Source organism: Oryzias latipes, chromosome 2 (genome assembly GCF_053564925.1).
Source record: "Oryzias latipes strain Hd-rR chromosome 2, Olatipes_Hd-rR_3.1".
NCBI classification, from domain to species: domain Eukaryota; kingdom Metazoa; phylum Chordata; class Actinopteri; order Beloniformes; family Adrianichthyidae; genus Oryzias; species Oryzias latipes.
The window spans coordinates 13,983,874-14,002,526 of NC_136238.1; the positions used below are offsets into that span (position 1 = coordinate 13,983,874).

The window sequence follows — 18,653 nt, forward strand, 5'->3', positions numbered from 1 at the left end:
GAGAAAAATAAAATCTCTATGAATTAAAATTTGAATCACTTGCTTTTAAAAACAAATTTTTGGTTAATAAGGATTTTCTTTGGATTTATTTAAATAAATCTTTCAACCTCTGCTCAAAACCTTTCATTTGCGAACAATTTGGTTGCTTAAGAAATTGTCCGACACATAAATCACATATTAAGTTAAATTAACATCTCAGATTTTTATTCTAGAAAGTTTGAAGGCACATTCATTACCTTAAATCATTTCCCCCTTTTTCTTTTTTAAAGTTCATGCTTTTTATTCAGAATTTTCCTTCTCTTTTTTTTTTTTTGCAATCTACACTTATTGTTCCTTCTGGTCAAGGAGAGTGCTTCATGTTAATCAGAAGCTGTCACTCTCAGTTACCATCTCAAGGCTGCGCCTTTTGTTTTCTAAAATATCCGCTAATTTCTCCTTTCAGCCGAGCTAGAGGCCTGGCTGAACACTGCTCCATTGTGTCAAACTGCTCCTTTGCTTCGACTCGGAGCTCAGTCTGGGTTATCGATATTCAGTCACTTCGCGGTTTCAACGCCAGATCTGGAGCTGACCCAGCCCCCCCAAGCCGCGTTCAACTCCAGTCATGTCTGTTTTAAGATGACGCAAAACATCAGCGTGGCCTCTGTGCCTTCACATCATGTAGCCTCAGCAGCTTGGGTTATGCTATCTCCTTCATTTATCCAAACACAATTAGCAAACTGGAGAATATTTCCTGTTTCTGTTGACATTTCTTGTTTACCTCAGTATAGATGATGCAACAATATTTTATTCTTTTGAATGTATTGGTCCTTAAAGAATCACTCGTAGTTTTCTGATGGAGGTAAGAAATGAAGCTCAAAATTGCATTTCTGAGGGTTTTGTTTTGCAAATCGTTGTGAATCAGGAACAGAAGAAAATATGCAGCTCTGCTCCATTCTGATGCACCCATGTGTAGACGACTAGATCCATGTACGTCTTTGTTTTCTTTGTCCGAGCTGGCATCTGACTCAGACCTGTACATCTGGATAGCTCCAATATTGGTTGCCATTTTGTTGCATCGCTTAATGCTAGGTTGGAGGTGCTGAAAGCTAGCGGGAGAGCTTGTAAATAGATGGATGATGGAAAGTGGGGGCGGGCTTCCTCTGCACAGACAATCCTGCCCACAACTCAGAGTCTTTGTTCTGTAAGCTGGCGGAAGCATGCAAACAGAGAGCTCTCACATATGGGTGACGGGGTTGCTAAACACTAGCGGTTCCGCCCACAACTAAGGCGAATTTCTAATAAACTGCTGCTCCTCTGTCCCAGAAAGCGACAAGATTTTTAATTTTGAATCCAAACGGCATAATCATACATAAAAGACTTCTGGGAATGCTTTCAATATACCTCAAAAGATGACTGGAGTGGGTCTTTAACAAAATTTTTAGGCTTGCAAATTTTGTAATAATTGAAAATTGATCCACAGCTGCTGATTAAAACAGTAAGTTGGACAAGAACTGCTGTTTGTTGTTTTAATGAAAACGTTTTTCACCGTTTCTCCAGTAAGGTGTTATTTCTTTGCTTCAATACAGTTGATGAACTGAAAAAAGGTGTCCAGAGGGGCTGCTAGTGGGCAACAATCGTGGAAAACGTCCATGTTGAAGCGGGTGAAATGAGTGAAAATCCAGGGGAGCTGCCCTTGAGAAAAAGTATTAAGAAAACTGTTTTTACTCAATGATTTGACAAAAATTGATTGTTGGAATTTTCCCCCCCTGTAACCTTCGATAAAACACAACAAACAGGGATTCTTGGGTTGCAAAAGGTCCTCAGTGAACTTTTCTGAGGACAAATTCTTTCCCACTTGTTAACGCTTTTGAGTAACTTTTTCTTTTCCGTCCTATCAAACATGGATAAAAAGTGCAGAACTGATGCCAGTAATTGCTATCTAAAGCATCGTGACTTAAGAATGCGCGTCCCTCAACTCTGTGCCTTTATTCACAATTGAAAGCAATTTACTTTGGTCCAAAGCGCTTATTGTGCAGCAAAGAACTGAGTGCCATGAAAAACAAAAAGGGTCTTTTTAATCATCAGGATTTAGAGGACATTTGACTGAAAAGCAATCCTACCACGCTGATTTTTTTCCCCACAATCTTACAGGACTGGAGCCAGAAAATATATCAGAAAAGTTTTTTTGTTTTTGTTTGCATTTATAGAAACCAATGAAACACTTTAGAATAACTGGATGAAACCAACAAAGAGGATGTTGGATATGGTTGTAAAATCAAAGGAGGCAAAGGAATAGTCCAGTTTTTTATTCCTTATGCCTTAGTCAAAATTGCCCTTACGGGTTGACACACGCTGTGGTGGACAAAACAATGTGTGTGGGGCACACAATTATCAAGGTCGTAGACCACTCTGTGAGCCCTAGAGCGAAAACGTCCGTGCACTATTATTTCTACGTGGATTATTTGAGTTACAGGTTGCAGTAAACACTTACATACAACACGCAAGGGTGAAGTGGGTGAGATGCAGTTGTGTCATTTGGATTATTTTTTCAATGCCCCCGAAACCCTGTGCATGTGGTCCATGAACAGAACTTGGGATCACAGGACCGAGCACTTGCACCTTACGAACGACTAGCGTCCAGAGTAAGGGCACCGTACGACATCATCGTACGTCGTTAAAATATGCAACTTACATTAGCCTTAGCGTGATACGCAACATACGTATGCTACATTTTCATGATGCTCCTCAAGGTGGCTGTAAGAGCTTCAACGGAACTGCAAGACACACCTGCGTTCCCCTTAAGGCCCGTACACACCGGGACGAATATTCGCCAGGCGTTATTCACCAGCGTTTTTCGCCACGTTTTTTGTGTTCACACCCAGGCGATTTTCGGTGACGATGAGCCGAGCGAACATGCAATTTCATTCCCTGACATTAGATGGCGCTTAATGTAAAACCGAAATACTCCTGTACAGAAGGTGGCGCTGCGCAACTTTACGCTTCTTACAGTCGCTTTTCACTCAGAAGAAGAGAGCAAGTATTTAAGCGCTTGTCAGAATCATACAAAGAAAACATGAATATTTCAAGCACCAGTTGCTCCAACTGGTGCTTGGTTCGGGGATATTTGAGAATGTCCGTCATTATTTCTTCGCGGCAGTGTAGACGCTACTTGGCATCCATCTTCTTCGCTGGTATATGTGCTCAGAAAGGCAATTTTGTGTTTGAGCGCCCCCAAGTTGTGTTTTATTGTAACTTCAGAAGCTCCAGACACGTGTGCAAAAGCACCGTTCTCATTGGTCGTATAGTTTTCGACGCGGCGCGTCAAACCAAAAAAATGAACCCGAGGCGGTTTTTAAAAAGTGACGCTTTGACGCGTGGCGTTTTTTCGCGTCGGTGTGCACACTCACATTGGCGCCCTTTGTTTAGTCACGAGGTGTTAAACGTCGGCGAATATCGCAGGCGAAATTTGTCCCGGTGTGTACGGGCCTTTACAATGTGACCGCTCCTGTCTACGACCCTCCACGGGGCCGGACAACCCAAAAACCTGCAGCACCTGTGCGGGTCAATCCACCATAGTACCCCCATGCTAATTATGAATCATGGAAACGAATCTGGAGAATATGAGCGTTGAAATGAAACGCTGTAAATACTAGGCAGGTTTTTAGATACAGATTTAGAGGAGCGATCCCCAATCCCACTATAATATAGCAGCCATCTACGTTTCCAAAACCATGCGATCTGTTTTCATAAAGCTCTGGCTAATCCCAATACAAATTCAATAGTTTTTTTGTCACCAAACGTGAAAGAACAGTTCTCGATCAGGTGGCTTGTTTTCTTATATTTCTGTACTTCTTGTTATTAATTAGCCACACGTCCTTTAAGGTGTCTCCATTTCCCCTCAGAGTCTTTGGAACCACTTGGTCTGTGTCTTAATTAATCTTCTTTGGATTCTCGAACCCCCCACCCCCCCACATACACACCCAGCTTGTTTTGGGAAACAACAATGCCTTCACTGAGATCAAATCGCAAATCCGAAAAACATATATTCTTGATAGGGGTTTGAGATCTAAAATGTTGAGGGGCTGTTCCTACTCCAGATTTCAGAGCACAACATGTGCAATCAAATTAGTCAAATCACGTGGCGAGGGTCAGAAACATGGCGGCAGGAGTAGAACGCTTTCAGGTGTGGCAGGTAAATTTAAGGAATAAAGGCCCGGATGATCGGGACGATTGGATGAGCTTGATTCCTGAAACCGCAGATCAGACGGGTAACAATCCCTCCCATCCCTATACAGCCATCCTGCCGGGCTGTCTGACTCGGCCAAATCAATTTTGGCACAGTACACCAATTTAGATTTATCGACTGTCTGTGTGACATGCATGCAGTCATGTGAACAAGTGAAGCGGACCCCGCACCGTCTGACGGGGTTTAATGGACCAGGTTGAAGAAACAGCTCTTTGATCCTTTCCAGGGATTGTAATAAGGTAAACACTCAGATAAGCATCACCACATGACATATTACTCTGTCATTCACTTAGCTGGAACCAAATCAGGGTTAAGCAGAACAGACAGAGCTTAAAGAAAATAACAGTAGCTTCTCAGATTCTACAAGCCTCAGGTTCTCAAAAATAAGTTATGGGAAAAACTCAAAAGGGTAAAATCAGTTTTTTTTCCTGCTATACTGACTTGTTTGACTTTGACTAAAGTTTTGAGAAAACATTTATTGGAAAAGAAAAAACATTAAGAAAAGTGAAGCAACAGATGAAGGATTTGGACTTGTGGGTCAACCACAGGACCTGAGTTCTCGTGGTCATCAAGTTGACCAGGAACTCCTCAGTGCATCAGAGTATTCTTAAAAAAAAAAAAGGCCATCTGTCCTCCCACTAAATCTGGGTCACTCGGGGAAACAACTGTTACAATCAAGGCAAATCACAGCTGACTAGCTGAAATGAAATATATGAGGATGTGGTGATGATCTAACAAGCCATGGGAGACAACAGGAACAAGATTTGGGTTTTGGAAACACTTATTTTAGGTCATAAAATGAAGCACCTTCGAACCAATTTCTCTGCTTCTAATATCTTATAGAACGTAACAAAAGCTATGAAGGGAAATCAGAAAACTGAATACATTTGAAAAAAAGTTAATGAATGGAATTTGATGTTTTTAAAGGGAAAAATTCTATTATCACTGAATTTTAATATATATAAATACTGGGTAATAAAATCTATATAATAAATGTTTTTCAAATTTGTTATTTTTGTGAAATGACTGGAAAAAAATGAGCATCTTTGGTTAAATCCTTTCAGGATTTTATTTTGACACATTTTTCAAGGTAACTGTGGTTAAGATGACGTAACTTTCTGAGACCAGATGACTAAACGACACTTTAAAAGTGTCTTTGACCAAGAAACAGCTTTAAGCTCCTTCCTTTGGCAGCTTCACGACATGATGAGAAAAATAAGAGACATGGTGATGCCTCCTGAGTTACAGCTAAGATCATTTTAGAGTCACAGACTATTAAATATTTTCTCTGGAGACGCATCACCTTTTCCTTTTCCCGGATAACAAAGTAGTCATAGCAGCATCGGAAAAATCCAGTCATTTCTAATGTCTCACTTTGAAAGACAGCGTTACCTTTTCATCAAAATATATCAAGAAATGTTACTCTGGATTACTCAAAAAGATTTGAGCTAGGCCACCCCAATCACCTTTTGATCTATTTTCAAAGGGTTCCCAGTGGTCTTTTCAATTATAATTTTGCCGTTTTAAGCCAAAAATAAAAAGCCTCTGTCATATTCTAGGATATAGTATTTACAGAGCGGCAGTAGTTCGTTCAAATTTTGAGTTGTAGGTGGGACTGTTGGACCCCGCCCCCTCCTCTCCTTTCCATTGTTCAGCGTACTTTCTGCACCACAAATACGTTTTTTTTGTATTCATGTTTTCGTCTTTTCCTGATTCACATGATTTAAATGAAAAAATAGATTTTAAAGGTCAATTTGCTTTTATCTGAATGGTTCTTTAAAAAAAAGGAAATCAAATATTTAGATTGAATAATTTAGTTGGTTTGTGCGAATTAGCATCCCATCACTTTGCGTACTTATTTACTCATTTCGATTGCAAAGCCATAATTTGAAAAGAATCTTCAGTATTGACTGGGGCTTCACGATATGAGGAAAACTCGCAGTTTGCGATATTAGTGATCAATATTACGATGATGATATAATTTGCTATACATGAACAAATAGCAAAACATCTAAATACGTCATTTCCCTTTCGCTGCAAACGTTTACTTTAAATAAGAGTCAAATAACTTAACTTACACTTCAAATGACCCTCGTCTGCATAGGAGGCGAACACGTAGCAAAAGGGCTCCATCGGATTGGTCAAATGCATTAAAGGATTTACTTGGGTCGTTAAATACCTCAAGCTACCATAAGATTGTTTTAGCACATTTAAGGTTACCATTCCTCGCAATTTTTGCAGACTTTGGCGATATGCGTTTTGCACAGCTTGATAAATTTGCGATTTATTGTGCAGGCCTAGTATCGACACAAAGCAGTGCAGAAGTATCCTTTAAAATCCAAGAATTCATCATTTTATCCAGTTTTTCCCCCTCAAACTGTAAATAATCAATTATATTGTACAAAAAGTTGTTTTGGACCAGATTTGAATGCATGAATCAATATTCATTCGAATTGGATCGGTATTTTGACTGTAATGCACGGCCCCAGCTGTGATTAGAACCCCTAAAGGCCCGTACACACCGGGACGAATATTCGCCAGGCGTTATTCGCCAGCGTTTTTCGCAACGTTTTTTGTGTTCACACCCAGGCGATTTTCGCTGACGGTGAGCCGAGCGAACATGCAATTTCATTCCCTGACATTAGATGGCGCTTAATGTAAACAGAAATACTCCTGTACACAAGGTGGCGCTGCGCAACTTTACGCTTCTTAAAGTCGCTTTTCACTCAGAAGAAGATAGCAAGTATTTACGCGCTTGTCAGAATAATACAAAGAAAACATGAATATTTCAAGCATCAGTAGCTCCAACTGGTACTTGGTAAGGGGATATAAGAATGTCCGTCATTATTTCTTTGCGGCAGTGTAGACGCTACTTGGCGTCTATCTTCTTCGCTGGTATGTGTGCTCAGCAAGGCAGTTTTGTGTTTGAGCGCCCCCAAGTTGTGTTTTACTGTAACTTCAGAAGCTCCAGACACGTGTGCAAAAGCGCCATTCTCATTGGTCGAATAGATTTCGACGCGATGCGTCGAAAAAAAACAAACGAACCCGAGGCGTTTTTTTTTTTTGACGCTTTGTCGCGTGGCGTTTTTTCGCGTCGGTGTGCACACTCACTTTGGTGCCCTTTGTTTAGTCACGAGGCGTTAAACGTCGGCGAAATTCGTCCCGGTGTGAACAGGCCTTTAGTGGGGTTGGATGGGCATGGGCACACACACACACACAAACGCACACTCAGACATGAAAACACACTAACCCAGCAAAGGAGACCACCAACTCTCACTGCAAAAAGCCAGCCACCACTCTAAACCACTTATCACCAAGATGATGTATCCAGTCAAATCCATTCCCACACATTCCACTTGACCCCCTCCTCCCATCCTCCATGCAGGTCCTGCTATCTTATCAGACCCAAGGTCTCACAGGAGCCTGGCTTCACCTCCCAGTCCTGAGTACAAGTTGACAGACAGACTGAGGGATGTCTGTCTCGGATTTATTTTTCTTCCTTTTTCTTTCTCTCCCCTCCAGGCCTTTTGTACACCAAATGATTCAATATAAAGGAGACAGAGGTGCACTAAAAGACCATTCACAGACAGAAAAAGATGAAAATATTTAGCCAAATAAACATGCGAATCGTTTCTTGAAAGAACTAGTAACAGCCACCCACCAGCCACTGAAGTCAGAAGAATCGCGAGGCAAAACCCAAATTTAGTGAGAAATCTCATCGCGGTTTGGCCCACAGCCATGGCTCTTGTTCGTCAACTTTGGTCTGGTAGTTTCGGGCTCTTTTCCCCGTCCTCTTTTTGGTCCGTCTTCTGCGATATTATTTCCTGTCCCCCTTTTTTTTAATCCTCACGTCAGCTCGGTAAGTTGGACAGACATCCAGAGAAGCGGTGCAGCTCGGGGTTCAACGTGTAAAAATATTAAAAGAAAAATTTAAAAAAAATAGTCCAGTTAGTCCTGCTTTCCGCTCCGGCACAGACCGGACTCACAGCCGGGCCAGCTAACTTGTTTGTCGGATGAGTCGTCTGAGCGGAGTCCGCAAACCTCCATCTCGGCTAACTAGCATGCTAGCTACCCAGGCGACTGTCTGGCTGCTAGGAAAACTTGTGCAAAGAGATAAAGTATCGCAAAAAATACCTAAAAGATGCTAATCTTATTCGTCTAAAAGCCTAGCTTCATCTGTAAATCGTATTTATTTCATTTTTGGTAGGTTATCCGTTCCCAGTTCTCCTAGTTGAGGGCTGACCGCAAACTAGCCGTGTAGTAGCTAGCTGGTTAGTTCTGCGCGTCCCGTCTCGTTTCTCGACCGAATTTTCCTCGTGAAAAAAAAAAAAAGACAAAAAAATCCGTCACAAGTCGCGAGCGCCGAACGGAGCCGTTCTGTTGGACCCGGATTTTCGGCCCCGGTGCTGACAGACGGCGGAGGGAGGAGATGGGTATCTGCCTGTCTAATCGGGGCGGATGGGAACGCCTCGTTTGCTGTCTCGTCTGGACCACTCGTCTCCGGTATCAAGTTGCTTTGGACGGCCCGGTAGTGGCGGCGCTCAGTCAGCCGGCGTGGAGCAGCGCCACTGTGCCGCAGACCGGAGACACGACACCGCGGAGAAAGCACCAAACAGGGGCGTGCACTGCTGCAGCCCAATCCGAGCTAAATAAACAAACCCACAATGCACCCCAAAGATACAAAACGTTTGAATTTTATATTATTTATTGAAACATTTAAAATGATTTAAATTATATTTTTCATACTTAGTAGATATTTTAGTTAAATCACTAATGGAGAATAAAATGTATTACAAATGCTAAGAAAAAAACGTTTTTTCATTTATTTGAATTTTTTTTATTTGCACATAGTGTGTAGTGTCAAGGTTTCATATTTTGTATGTGCAGTGTTTGTTAATAAAGTTTATTCAAAAAAATAATTAATTACTGAAAAAGACGTTTCTGCAGGGGTGCTGGATCCTTTATGTCACAAATTACTTATATTTCTTGAGCAACACATTTTCCCAAACAATTTGTTTCCTTCTTCAAATACTTTTAGTCAATAATATCATAAAAATGACAAGTTGGAGGAATTTCACAAAACTACATGATCAATAATGTAAATTATTATGAAAAAATGATTATGACAAAACCACAGTAAATGTACAGAAAGGTATGATTTCTGGACATGACATTCAAACAATATAAATGTTTCACTCAAATAATCATTTCAATTAGCATTTTATTGCCATATATTAGCATGTTAGTTGGCACGAGTTTATATTTTGTGTGGAAAATGAGTATTTTGGGACCACAAATTTGGATTTTCGTCAGGGGCGGAGCTTGAACACCAAAATGGAAGGCCTTTACAAATGAAAAGATCATTTCTTCTCATTTTATTATTAATATTGCTTTTATTTTATTTAAAAATATTGCATTTTTTAATTTGTGCAATATTTAATGAAGCTTGTATTGATGATATCTTAATTTTAGTTAATAATGATATTAATATTGAATTAGGGGCTAAGTGTGGGGCAAAGCTTTTTGCCGGGGGGGGGGGGGGGGGTCAGCTGCCTCCCCTTGCCCCCCCGTAGCTCCGCCTCTGGTATTAGTATTTTGTGGGCAGTTAATAATATGTACTGGGCACAAATTAGTATTTTGTGGGGAAATTTTAGTAGTTTGTTGACACAAAATACTAATTTTTAGTCATAAATGAGCACTTTTCTACACACAAATTTGCACCTTTATGCACACAAATTAGCATTCTGAGGCTACAAATGAGCGTTTTGTGACCCCAAATTAATAGTATGAATTGTTGATACTAAAATACTAATTTGTGTGCCCAAAATACTAACAAAAATTCTGATTTGTGGCCACAAAATACTAATTTGTGGTCAGAAATGACCATTTTGAGGGAATATTTTGTAATTTTTGATTGAATGCCATGGGCTCCATAAGATTCAGATTGATTGGGTTTAAAAAAAATACTTTAGGAAAATGTAGTTAGTGTCTTAAAATTTGAACAAGTTAAAACCACGTATTATTATATTATATATTATTTGTTTGTTTTATTACATTTTAATGTATCTATCCTGTTGGTTTTTTTAGGCTACTGTTTTAAACAGTATAAACAGATAAATAATTTGAAAAGTGTGCACCAAGCAAATGCATGATTGCATGATGTTTGAATTTTAGGCCTTTTTGGCTATAAAAAAAAGTTTGTTGTAATTTTATGATGTGGACATAATTTTCTAAATATTTAATTTACATTAAGTCAACTAAGGTTTTACATTCTCTGATGGCTATTTGAAATCCTTTGCTGCCTCTGTGTGGCCAAAATTATGAATTTTAGTCTCAGTGGTGTTAATCCAGCAGGTGGCGAACCTAATCTATATTTTTGTACTTTCACATTTTCAGTAATGTAAATAATCGCTGGTGGCTGTAATTTGTCTACTGTCTACCTCAGTGTTTTTCAACCTTTTTTGAGCCACGGCACACTTTAACCTTGATAAAAATCCCGCGGCACACCAGCATCCAAAAAAAAAAAAAAATAAGCAGAAATTCATGGTCTCTATTGATCAACAGCCCCCCCCCCCCCCCCCCCCCCCCGCAATCTCACGTGCATTTTGTGATAATTGTGGCCAAAAAAGCAGGAAGTTGCGGCTGTTCTTTCTAAGAGATGAAATAAAAGTTAAATTAGAAAATTTAGAAACTGTTTGTTTGTCCGTTGAGGTTTCTAGACATTTCACGCGCACTCATTGTGCGCTGGGACACTGGCCCTTTAAGCCAATGCATCATGGGAGATGTAGTGTGAAAACTGCCGAAAAAGGGCAGAAAGACTCGCGTCTGTGAGCTTCATTGTTTTGTTCACGGTCTGACACCGGACTCTGTGGAAAGCTACACCGCTAAAGACGAGCTTTAGCTGGTATTTTTGTTGGAACTGAGAGAATTTATGAGCAGAATTAAGAACAAGGAAGTGAAGACTTTAACCACTTCTGATTGGTCAGACTGCTGACATGTGATTAAGCCTTCAACAATGATTGGCGGAGACAGGTAAAGGGGCGGGACTTTCCCGCAAACCGCTATAGCTGCTGGTAAATACCGTCATTCTTATCAAAATGTCTTTAATAGAATCAAATAAACACAAAGAAAAAGTAATTTTAAGATCTTTTATATTCCTCACTACTCAGTGTTTTATCAGGGCCTGTTTGGATGAATAAAGAGCTGATTTCCTGGAGATGGAAAATGTTTTTAGATCAGTGAATGATTAATGAGGGTAATTTCCCACGGCACACTTGACCATCTCCCACGGCACACTAGTGTGCCGCGGCACACTGGTTGAAAAACACTGGTCTACCTAATATTCATTTTTGACTACCTGGATTAAACTTGGGAGAATACAATAAGATTTAATCCATAATCTGTCCAATCTGAGGATTTAAAAGAGAATAGGTTTACAGAACTAGTTTTTTTTTAAGTAATTACAGAAAAAACGTATTATTTAAAAAACAATACATAACCTTATTGGCAGGTGAGATAAAGATGACTAAAATGGCTGTTTTGATCAAATTTCGGTGTGTTTCAAATTATCCCTATTTTCATAAAGTTGTAACAAAAATCAAAAATTTGGACAGATTGATTGTTTTCTCTGCTCTCATAGCTATTCTGCTTCTGAGCCAGATCTGTTAAATATTAATTATTTTCATCAAATACATTCCGACATTTATTTATTTTTGTTTTTCTCAATCTAAATGACTAAATTGAGGTAATTGGTACATTTGTCTGTGTTTTCATTTTCAATATCAATAAAATTAAGTATTTAAATAGGGAAAAAGAACTAAAGTATCTTGTTATTAAAAGTTATCATTACTTAAGGTTCTATTTGGATTTAAAACTTTACGTTTTATAGGAAAAATATTTATTGTTAAAAAATATTTTATGAATGTATTTAGATATAATGTGACCATAACCTAATTAAATATTGAATTTTAAATAAAATATTTTTTAAATCAGTTTGATACAAGAATAAAAGTTTGGTAGAAAAATACAATAGAAAAACTTATTAAACATATAATTTGTAATGATTTTTAGGCACTAACATTGAATGAAAGGCTAAAAAATGCTGTCAGTGGGGGGAAATGAAGAATGCAGGCGCACGCGAGCCCTAACCGTAAGTCCACTAGATCCGCCCCTGGTGAGGCTTTGACTTTGATGTGACCGGTGCTGTCCAATTGGAGATGAGAGCACGGGGGAAAAGGGGCGTGTCAGTCCGTTTGATGCATTCTCTGACGGGACAGCTTCAAGCAGGCTCCCAAAGTCTCTGGATTTAACAGTTGGTGAATATTCGGAGCTCGACGTCACCTCGTGTCCGTGCATGAATCCCAACAGAACCGAAATGGAGCCTTAAGCAGCGCGAGCCCTCCTTCACTTCACTTCACTTCACCCACGGTCGCCGCTCTGCAGCCAGCGTGGATCCGTCTGTTCCCCCTCACCTGGCTGCGTGGTGGGCCGCACGATGGCCGCTGCTGCACCTGAGCCAAGGAAGTTCACCCGGGGGCTCAACAAGCCCGGAACTGCCGCGGAGCTGAGGCAGAGCGTTTCCGAGGCCGTCAGGACGTCCGTGCTGATGGTGAGGAGCAGCCACAGCACCAACTCCAGAGCAGCCTTACCTTAAAAGGAATAGTTCTTAAGAGCCGCTCGGATGAAAATCGTGTTTCAACAAGTTCCGGTGGCACTTTTCTGAAGTTTAAGGTTAAAATTACATTTCTAAGTATTTATTTATCCAAATCGTTGTGAATCGGCAACAGACGAAAACATGCCATTGGAAAAAGACTGTAGGTGTGACGTAGAAGCTTCCTGGTTCAGTTCTGATGCATGTTCTTGTTGATAACCAATTCCTTGAACTGTACAGCTGCATAGCTTCAATGCTACTTACCACTTTTGTTGCACCTGTATTGCTTATTTGGGGGTGTGAGGGGCTGTAAGGTAGAGGGAGAGAGTGTAAACAAAGGGATGATGGGAAATAGGGACAGGCTTACCCCGGTCAGAGGTGAATTTCCAGTGAACTCCTGCCGTTCTGCCGAAACTAAGGCAGCTCTACGCTAGCGAAGATGACCGGCAACTACTTAGGACATCATCGAGTGGTAGTAACGTCCAAATTTGAAGCATTGACTGTGTAATATATAACTGGACGTCACCCACAGGAAATGCCTTGCTTCTGGTTCCAACCAAATCAAGTCAATTCCGTCGCCATTTTTTCATGCGATAATTCCTTCGCCATGCTGGGGCTACATGTCCTCAATAAGCTGTGAATGGCCCCGTCTACATTTCTATGGCAACCGTTCGATGCGAGAAGCTGTAGGGGTAGGGAATTCATTCGGGTTCGGCCTTTGTCCAAAATAACGACACAGGTTTTAAAATTTTTTTTTACGAATTTTGGCTAAAAACAGCATAAAAGACCACTGCTTTTAAAATTGACGATAGGAGTGGGACCTCAAGTAAAAGTAAAGGGTTACTGCCCAAACTTTAATTTAAACATGCACTTTGGTCATGAAAAAGGTAAGAATCAATTAAAAAAAAATCATACTGTGGAAGTTCTGGTATTTATGTAAAAATATGAAGTAAAAATGTAAATTAACTGACAGTAAGAAAACACTCTTTGGTTTACAGTTTTTGTAGCATAATTACTACACATTTTTACAGCAATATTTCAAAACAGATGAAAATGTAGTGTAAAATAATTACTTAGAGTACGTTTTTTTATATTTAGGCTACTTGAAAAAGGGATGATATTGCTAAAAATGTCTCTGGGCGTACAGTTTAATTTAATTTATCTTTTTTTTTTACAGTTAAAAAACCATTTAGGCAAAACTGACCAATTCGCTCCTTCCTTTCTGTGTCAAGATGTGTGCAGCTATTCTGTCAGCAGCTGCTGCATGTTTCATGTCTGACTTCAGTTACAACTTTCTCTGAGGTTGCCAGGTAACTGAAATGCACACTGCCTGGCCACCACGCATAGTGCCCGCACACCTGTTCTGTGTGCATTCTGTCACCTGAAGGCCCATCTTACAACCAGGAGCAGTCAACGGATGATTGTTCTGATTTTAGGCCAAAATGTTTGTTTCTTGCAGTTTCTGGCATAATGGGGTTCAGCATGTTGATTGCATATTGGATTCCTTTGCCGTATCCACAACAGTGACCCAGCTAACACTGTGGCGATTATCTTGTCGCATAATGATAATCAATGTGCCATTTTTTCCCCCCATCACTGTTGGCTTCTGCTGGCTTTAAAGGACCAGCACACGTTCCCAATGGTCTTTTAATGATGATTATGCCGTTTTTAGCTGTTTACTTTGAAATAGTTTCTGCAGAGCGGCAGTAGTTCATTAGAAATGCACTTCTGAGTTGTGGCACAGTATAAGCCTGCCAATACTTCCCATCATCCCTTTATTTAAAGGCTCTCTCGCCAGTTTACAGCCCCTCATATCCCCTAACCTAACATTACTGGTGCAACAAAAATGGCGAACAACATCGGAGCTATCCAGCTGTCCAGTTCTGGGTCAGATGGCAACTCAGATGAGGAAGACGTATTTGAAACTAGCCGTCTACACGTGGACGCCTCGAAATGGGTTTTTGTAGGATTATTTTTTTCAAGCGGCATTTTTTCGTCTGCTCCTGTTTCACAACAATTTAAATAAAGAAATGCAAACAAATGACATTTTAAACTGAATTTTATTAATATACTGTATGTCCTCCATAAGAGATAAGCCACAAAAACATGTTACAAACACATTTTTCATTGGAGTGGGTCTTTACTGGGACACTTGACTCTCGGTTATTAAAAAAAACTGGAAAAAGCATAAATCATAGAGTAAATGGGATAGAGGTTCAAATGGGTTTGGACTGACTTTAATTAAATAGGTTTGTCCCTACTAGGGCTGCACGATATGAAGAAAACTCGCGATATGCGATATCAGTGATTAATATTGCGATAACAATATAATTTGCGGTATATAAAAAATTAGCAAAACAGCCAAAAATATTATTCCCATTCCATTACAACAGCTTAAAAATTATACTACAAATGACCCTTGTTGACGCAGGAGGCGAACATACAACATAATAGGGCGCCATCCGATTAGTTAACAACATGAAGGGGTCCATCTGATTGGTCAAATGCAGAAAGGGATTCTTTCAATCCATTAAACACTTCAAGCTGCTATTAGATCGTTTGGCCACATCTAAGGTAACCTTTTATTGCAAATTTGCTGTCTTTTGCGATATGCATATTGCACAGCTTGATATTGCGATAACGATAAATTTGCGGTATATTGTGCAGGCCTAGTCTCTACTTTTAGATACTTCTAGCATCATGATGCTATGCTCTGCATCACTGACCATGATCAGCAAAGCTGAAACCATGAATATGGAACAATGGCACAGTTCAGCCAAACTGCACTGTTCAGGTTATTTCTCTAACCCTGAATGTAGCACCCCAACGGGGAAACTGCACTGCATTCATTACATGTGGTTGTTTTCTGATAGAAAGAAGCAAAAAAGAAAAAGTAAAAATCATTACTGTTATTTCCACCAAACTTGCCAACACTTCATCATGGCCTCACAGGATATAAAAATGTACCATTTCATACCAGACTACTGGATAACTGCTGAACTGCTTGTGCTTTTCCCTTTTTGTTTTGGCTTCAATAACTGGATCAGAAGGTTTAAATCTGGCTCTCATTATGGTCCAGTCAGGATAAACATCCTCTGCTCTGTTTTTGAGCGGGTACTTATGGTGCAGCTGCTGCACTGCTGGCCCGACATGGAACCAACATGCACTGAGGGTAACATCCTTGACAACTCCAACAGGATGTTGGGCGGTTGCCTAGCAAACTGTAACAGGTTTTGTTAAAAAGAAAATACAGAAAAAGACATGGACACAATAAAAGCTGTCCATTATTTAGTTGTCGTCTTTGTGATGTCCTTATCTATAGTATCTTAATAATCTCATCTTTGCCCACGGTCTGTAGTCTAACACAATGGATACCAGATCAGATCTCTGGCTTTTATTAAATAATGAATGAGGTGATGGTAGGTGTCCTCGCTATTTTTGAACTCGCCCTTTTTCTTCTCTGCAACCTGGTGTCACACTAAGCCCTTTGGGGACGATTAATAATGAACGCAGTGCTTGCATATGCTGTAAATCATCTCGATCCAATAATGAGGTATTGTTGGATGTGGAACGCGTTGGGCACAGCATATGTGGAGCAGGACTGGCCGAAGGTCAGCCATGTCTTTTTTTCGCTGTTGATAGACAACAAAAGTTGAACGATGCACCTACTCCTGGTATTTGTAGTCATAACAACCGAATCCAAAGGTTTTCGGCGATCGAGGGTCGATTCCGCCCGAGAGGATTTGTCCGATTTAGAGTGTATAAAAAACTGCCGGAGATAATCTCCAGATTTGTAGACACTGTAGCACCGCTGACCTGAATCTGTGTCATGATACTGAAGCTGCGGTGGCGTTTGTTTGGCCTTCAGCTGATCTTTGCAGTACCGAGTCGCCGTATTTGTTGCCAAGGCTGCATACTTTCTTGCTTTGTGGTTTCTGTCCTTTCTGTATTTAGGCTTCCTCTGTCTCTGTCATTACCATGCTCTGTCTCAAGTAAACACCTTCAGAAAGTTAAAATCCTTAAGTCTTAGTTGTGAAGTTAAGTTACCAGTAGAAGGAAATCCTCCGCTTTTGAGTAGCTAAGGAATTTATAGACGTGACTCTGCGGCGTTCACCAGGGAGCCAGTGTGGTTTTTGTTTTTTAACTACATGGCTTTTACTGCGTAGCTGCTGACTTGAATGAGCTTTTAAGGGTGGGTTCAGAACTTGGCAACATCTGCTGTGGTTTTTATAGCCGCTGTTTTCGTAATTAAGACAATCTGCTTTTTAGTTTGTCCACCTGAAAGAATAAATCGACTTTAGAGACGGCTGAAAATGGAAAAAGTTTATAATTGGACAAAAAGGTATTTATAAGCATTTACCTAAAGGAATGTTTTTGTTTGCTGAGATACCGTAATTGCCGTTAAATGCGCCTGAAACTCAAACATGTCGGCCGTGTTGTTGCATTGAATAGACACATCACTTTGTTTGCTGCTTTCACACACCTGCAGCAGTCTTTCATGTGTCAAAGTGTCCGTGACTGAGAACCCCACACTGCTGCTGCTGCTGGTCATAGGTTGGCGCCAGTGTTTGGGAGCCGATCCGCCATCAGTGTGTGAGTGCATGGGTGAATGGGACTGTGACTGCGAAGCGCTTTGGGCCTCCTAAGAAGATTGTAAAGCGCTATATAACCCTTGTGCTATCTGGTGGGGTCCAGATGACCCCACCCTTACATTGACCTGTTATCCCTACCATGACAAAAGGTCGATAAAAGTGGAGAGGATTTCATGTAATCCACGGACACCAGTGAAGATCAAGAATCATTGAGGAAAAAAGTTTCAGAGCCTTGGAGGCATGTTAACTTTGAGAGTGGGGTCATCTGGACCCCACAAGATAGCACAAGGGATAAGTATACGACCAGGAGAAAAGTGGCGTCTTATTTCGGCTTTGCACCGTTATGCAACACTTTGACATGATCAGCTGATTTACGCTGATTGCATAAGCACTTCACTATTAAAAAGTGTTGCAAATCAGCACAAAGCTGCTTCTTACTCCCTCAGAACCCGCTGGAATTACGTTAATTTCTAATTCGGTTGAAGAATGACTGTATTCGAAAGAATGGCGAGTTGTCTGTAGGTAGTTTAAATAAAGTTGTACATCATAAGGCTAACCTTGGGGACAAACAAACAGATCCAGCTACTAACAAAGATGAAAATAGCTAACCAAAACAAAACAAAAACCTTTTACTTGTTATTCCGAAGCGTTTTTTTTTTTTACTTCTTTTCCCCCCTTAGTGTTATTTATTTACAGTGTTCATTAAATTTACAGCAGCTTTATTTTGAAAATTTGAAACAAAGTGATTCACTTTCACAAGCTCTCATTAGAAAAATAAAGTTTTATTTGACATACAGCAGAGTTTTTGTTTGTGCTGAGTGTCAAAGATAGTGTCTGCAGGTCCCATTATTCAAATCTTAGCATTCAGAAACCATTCTTATCTAACCAGCTCTCATTTCATGTTGTCATTAAACAGAAATCCACTCAAACTAACGTGCCAAAGCTCTCTTGGCCGGATTATCACGAGCCATACTTTCATTATTACGCATCTCTTAGGTTCTTTGCTTGGACTTGCGTTTCTCCAAGGAGTGTCTCTGCTTGCTGCTGTTTCTGCTGAGGGGCTCAGATAGAAAAAGAAATGGGGTTAATATCATCATCTGGCTTTTTCTACACGGTGAGTCATCTGTTCTTTTGTCGTTGCACGTTTTGCAGTCGCCTGGTGGAGGCAGCATTGATGCACCACATC

The 18,653-nt window shown here is 40.3% G+C and overlaps 2 protein-coding genes across 5 annotated transcripts in view; one reads left to right on the forward strand and one right to left on the reverse strand.

The window, feature by feature from the left end:
- Positions 1-8,804, reverse strand: part of LOC101167856 (bone morphogenetic protein receptor type-2) — a 39,919-nt gene extending 31,115 nt beyond the window's left edge. The window contains exon 1 of the mRNA XM_023965187.2: positions 7,887-8,804. Coding sequence (XP_023820955.1) covers positions 7,887-7,965 — 79 coding nt within the window. The 5' untranslated portion in view covers positions 7,966-8,804. The remainder of the gene's footprint in view (positions 1-7,886) is intronic.
- Positions 8,805-12,484: 3,680 nt separating this feature from the next.
- LOC101167602 (dedicator of cytokinesis protein 9) overlaps positions 12,485-18,653 on the forward strand; it is a 76,183-nt gene continuing 70,014 nt past the window's right edge. For all 4 annotated transcript variants that reach the window (XM_023965156.2, XM_078932957.1, XM_023965170.2 and 1 more), the window contains exon 1: positions 12,485-12,833. In XM_023965156.2, coding sequence (XP_023820924.1) covers positions 12,720-12,833 — 114 coding nt within the window. In that variant the 5' untranslated portion in view covers positions 12,485-12,719. The remainder of the gene's footprint in view (positions 12,834-18,653) is intronic.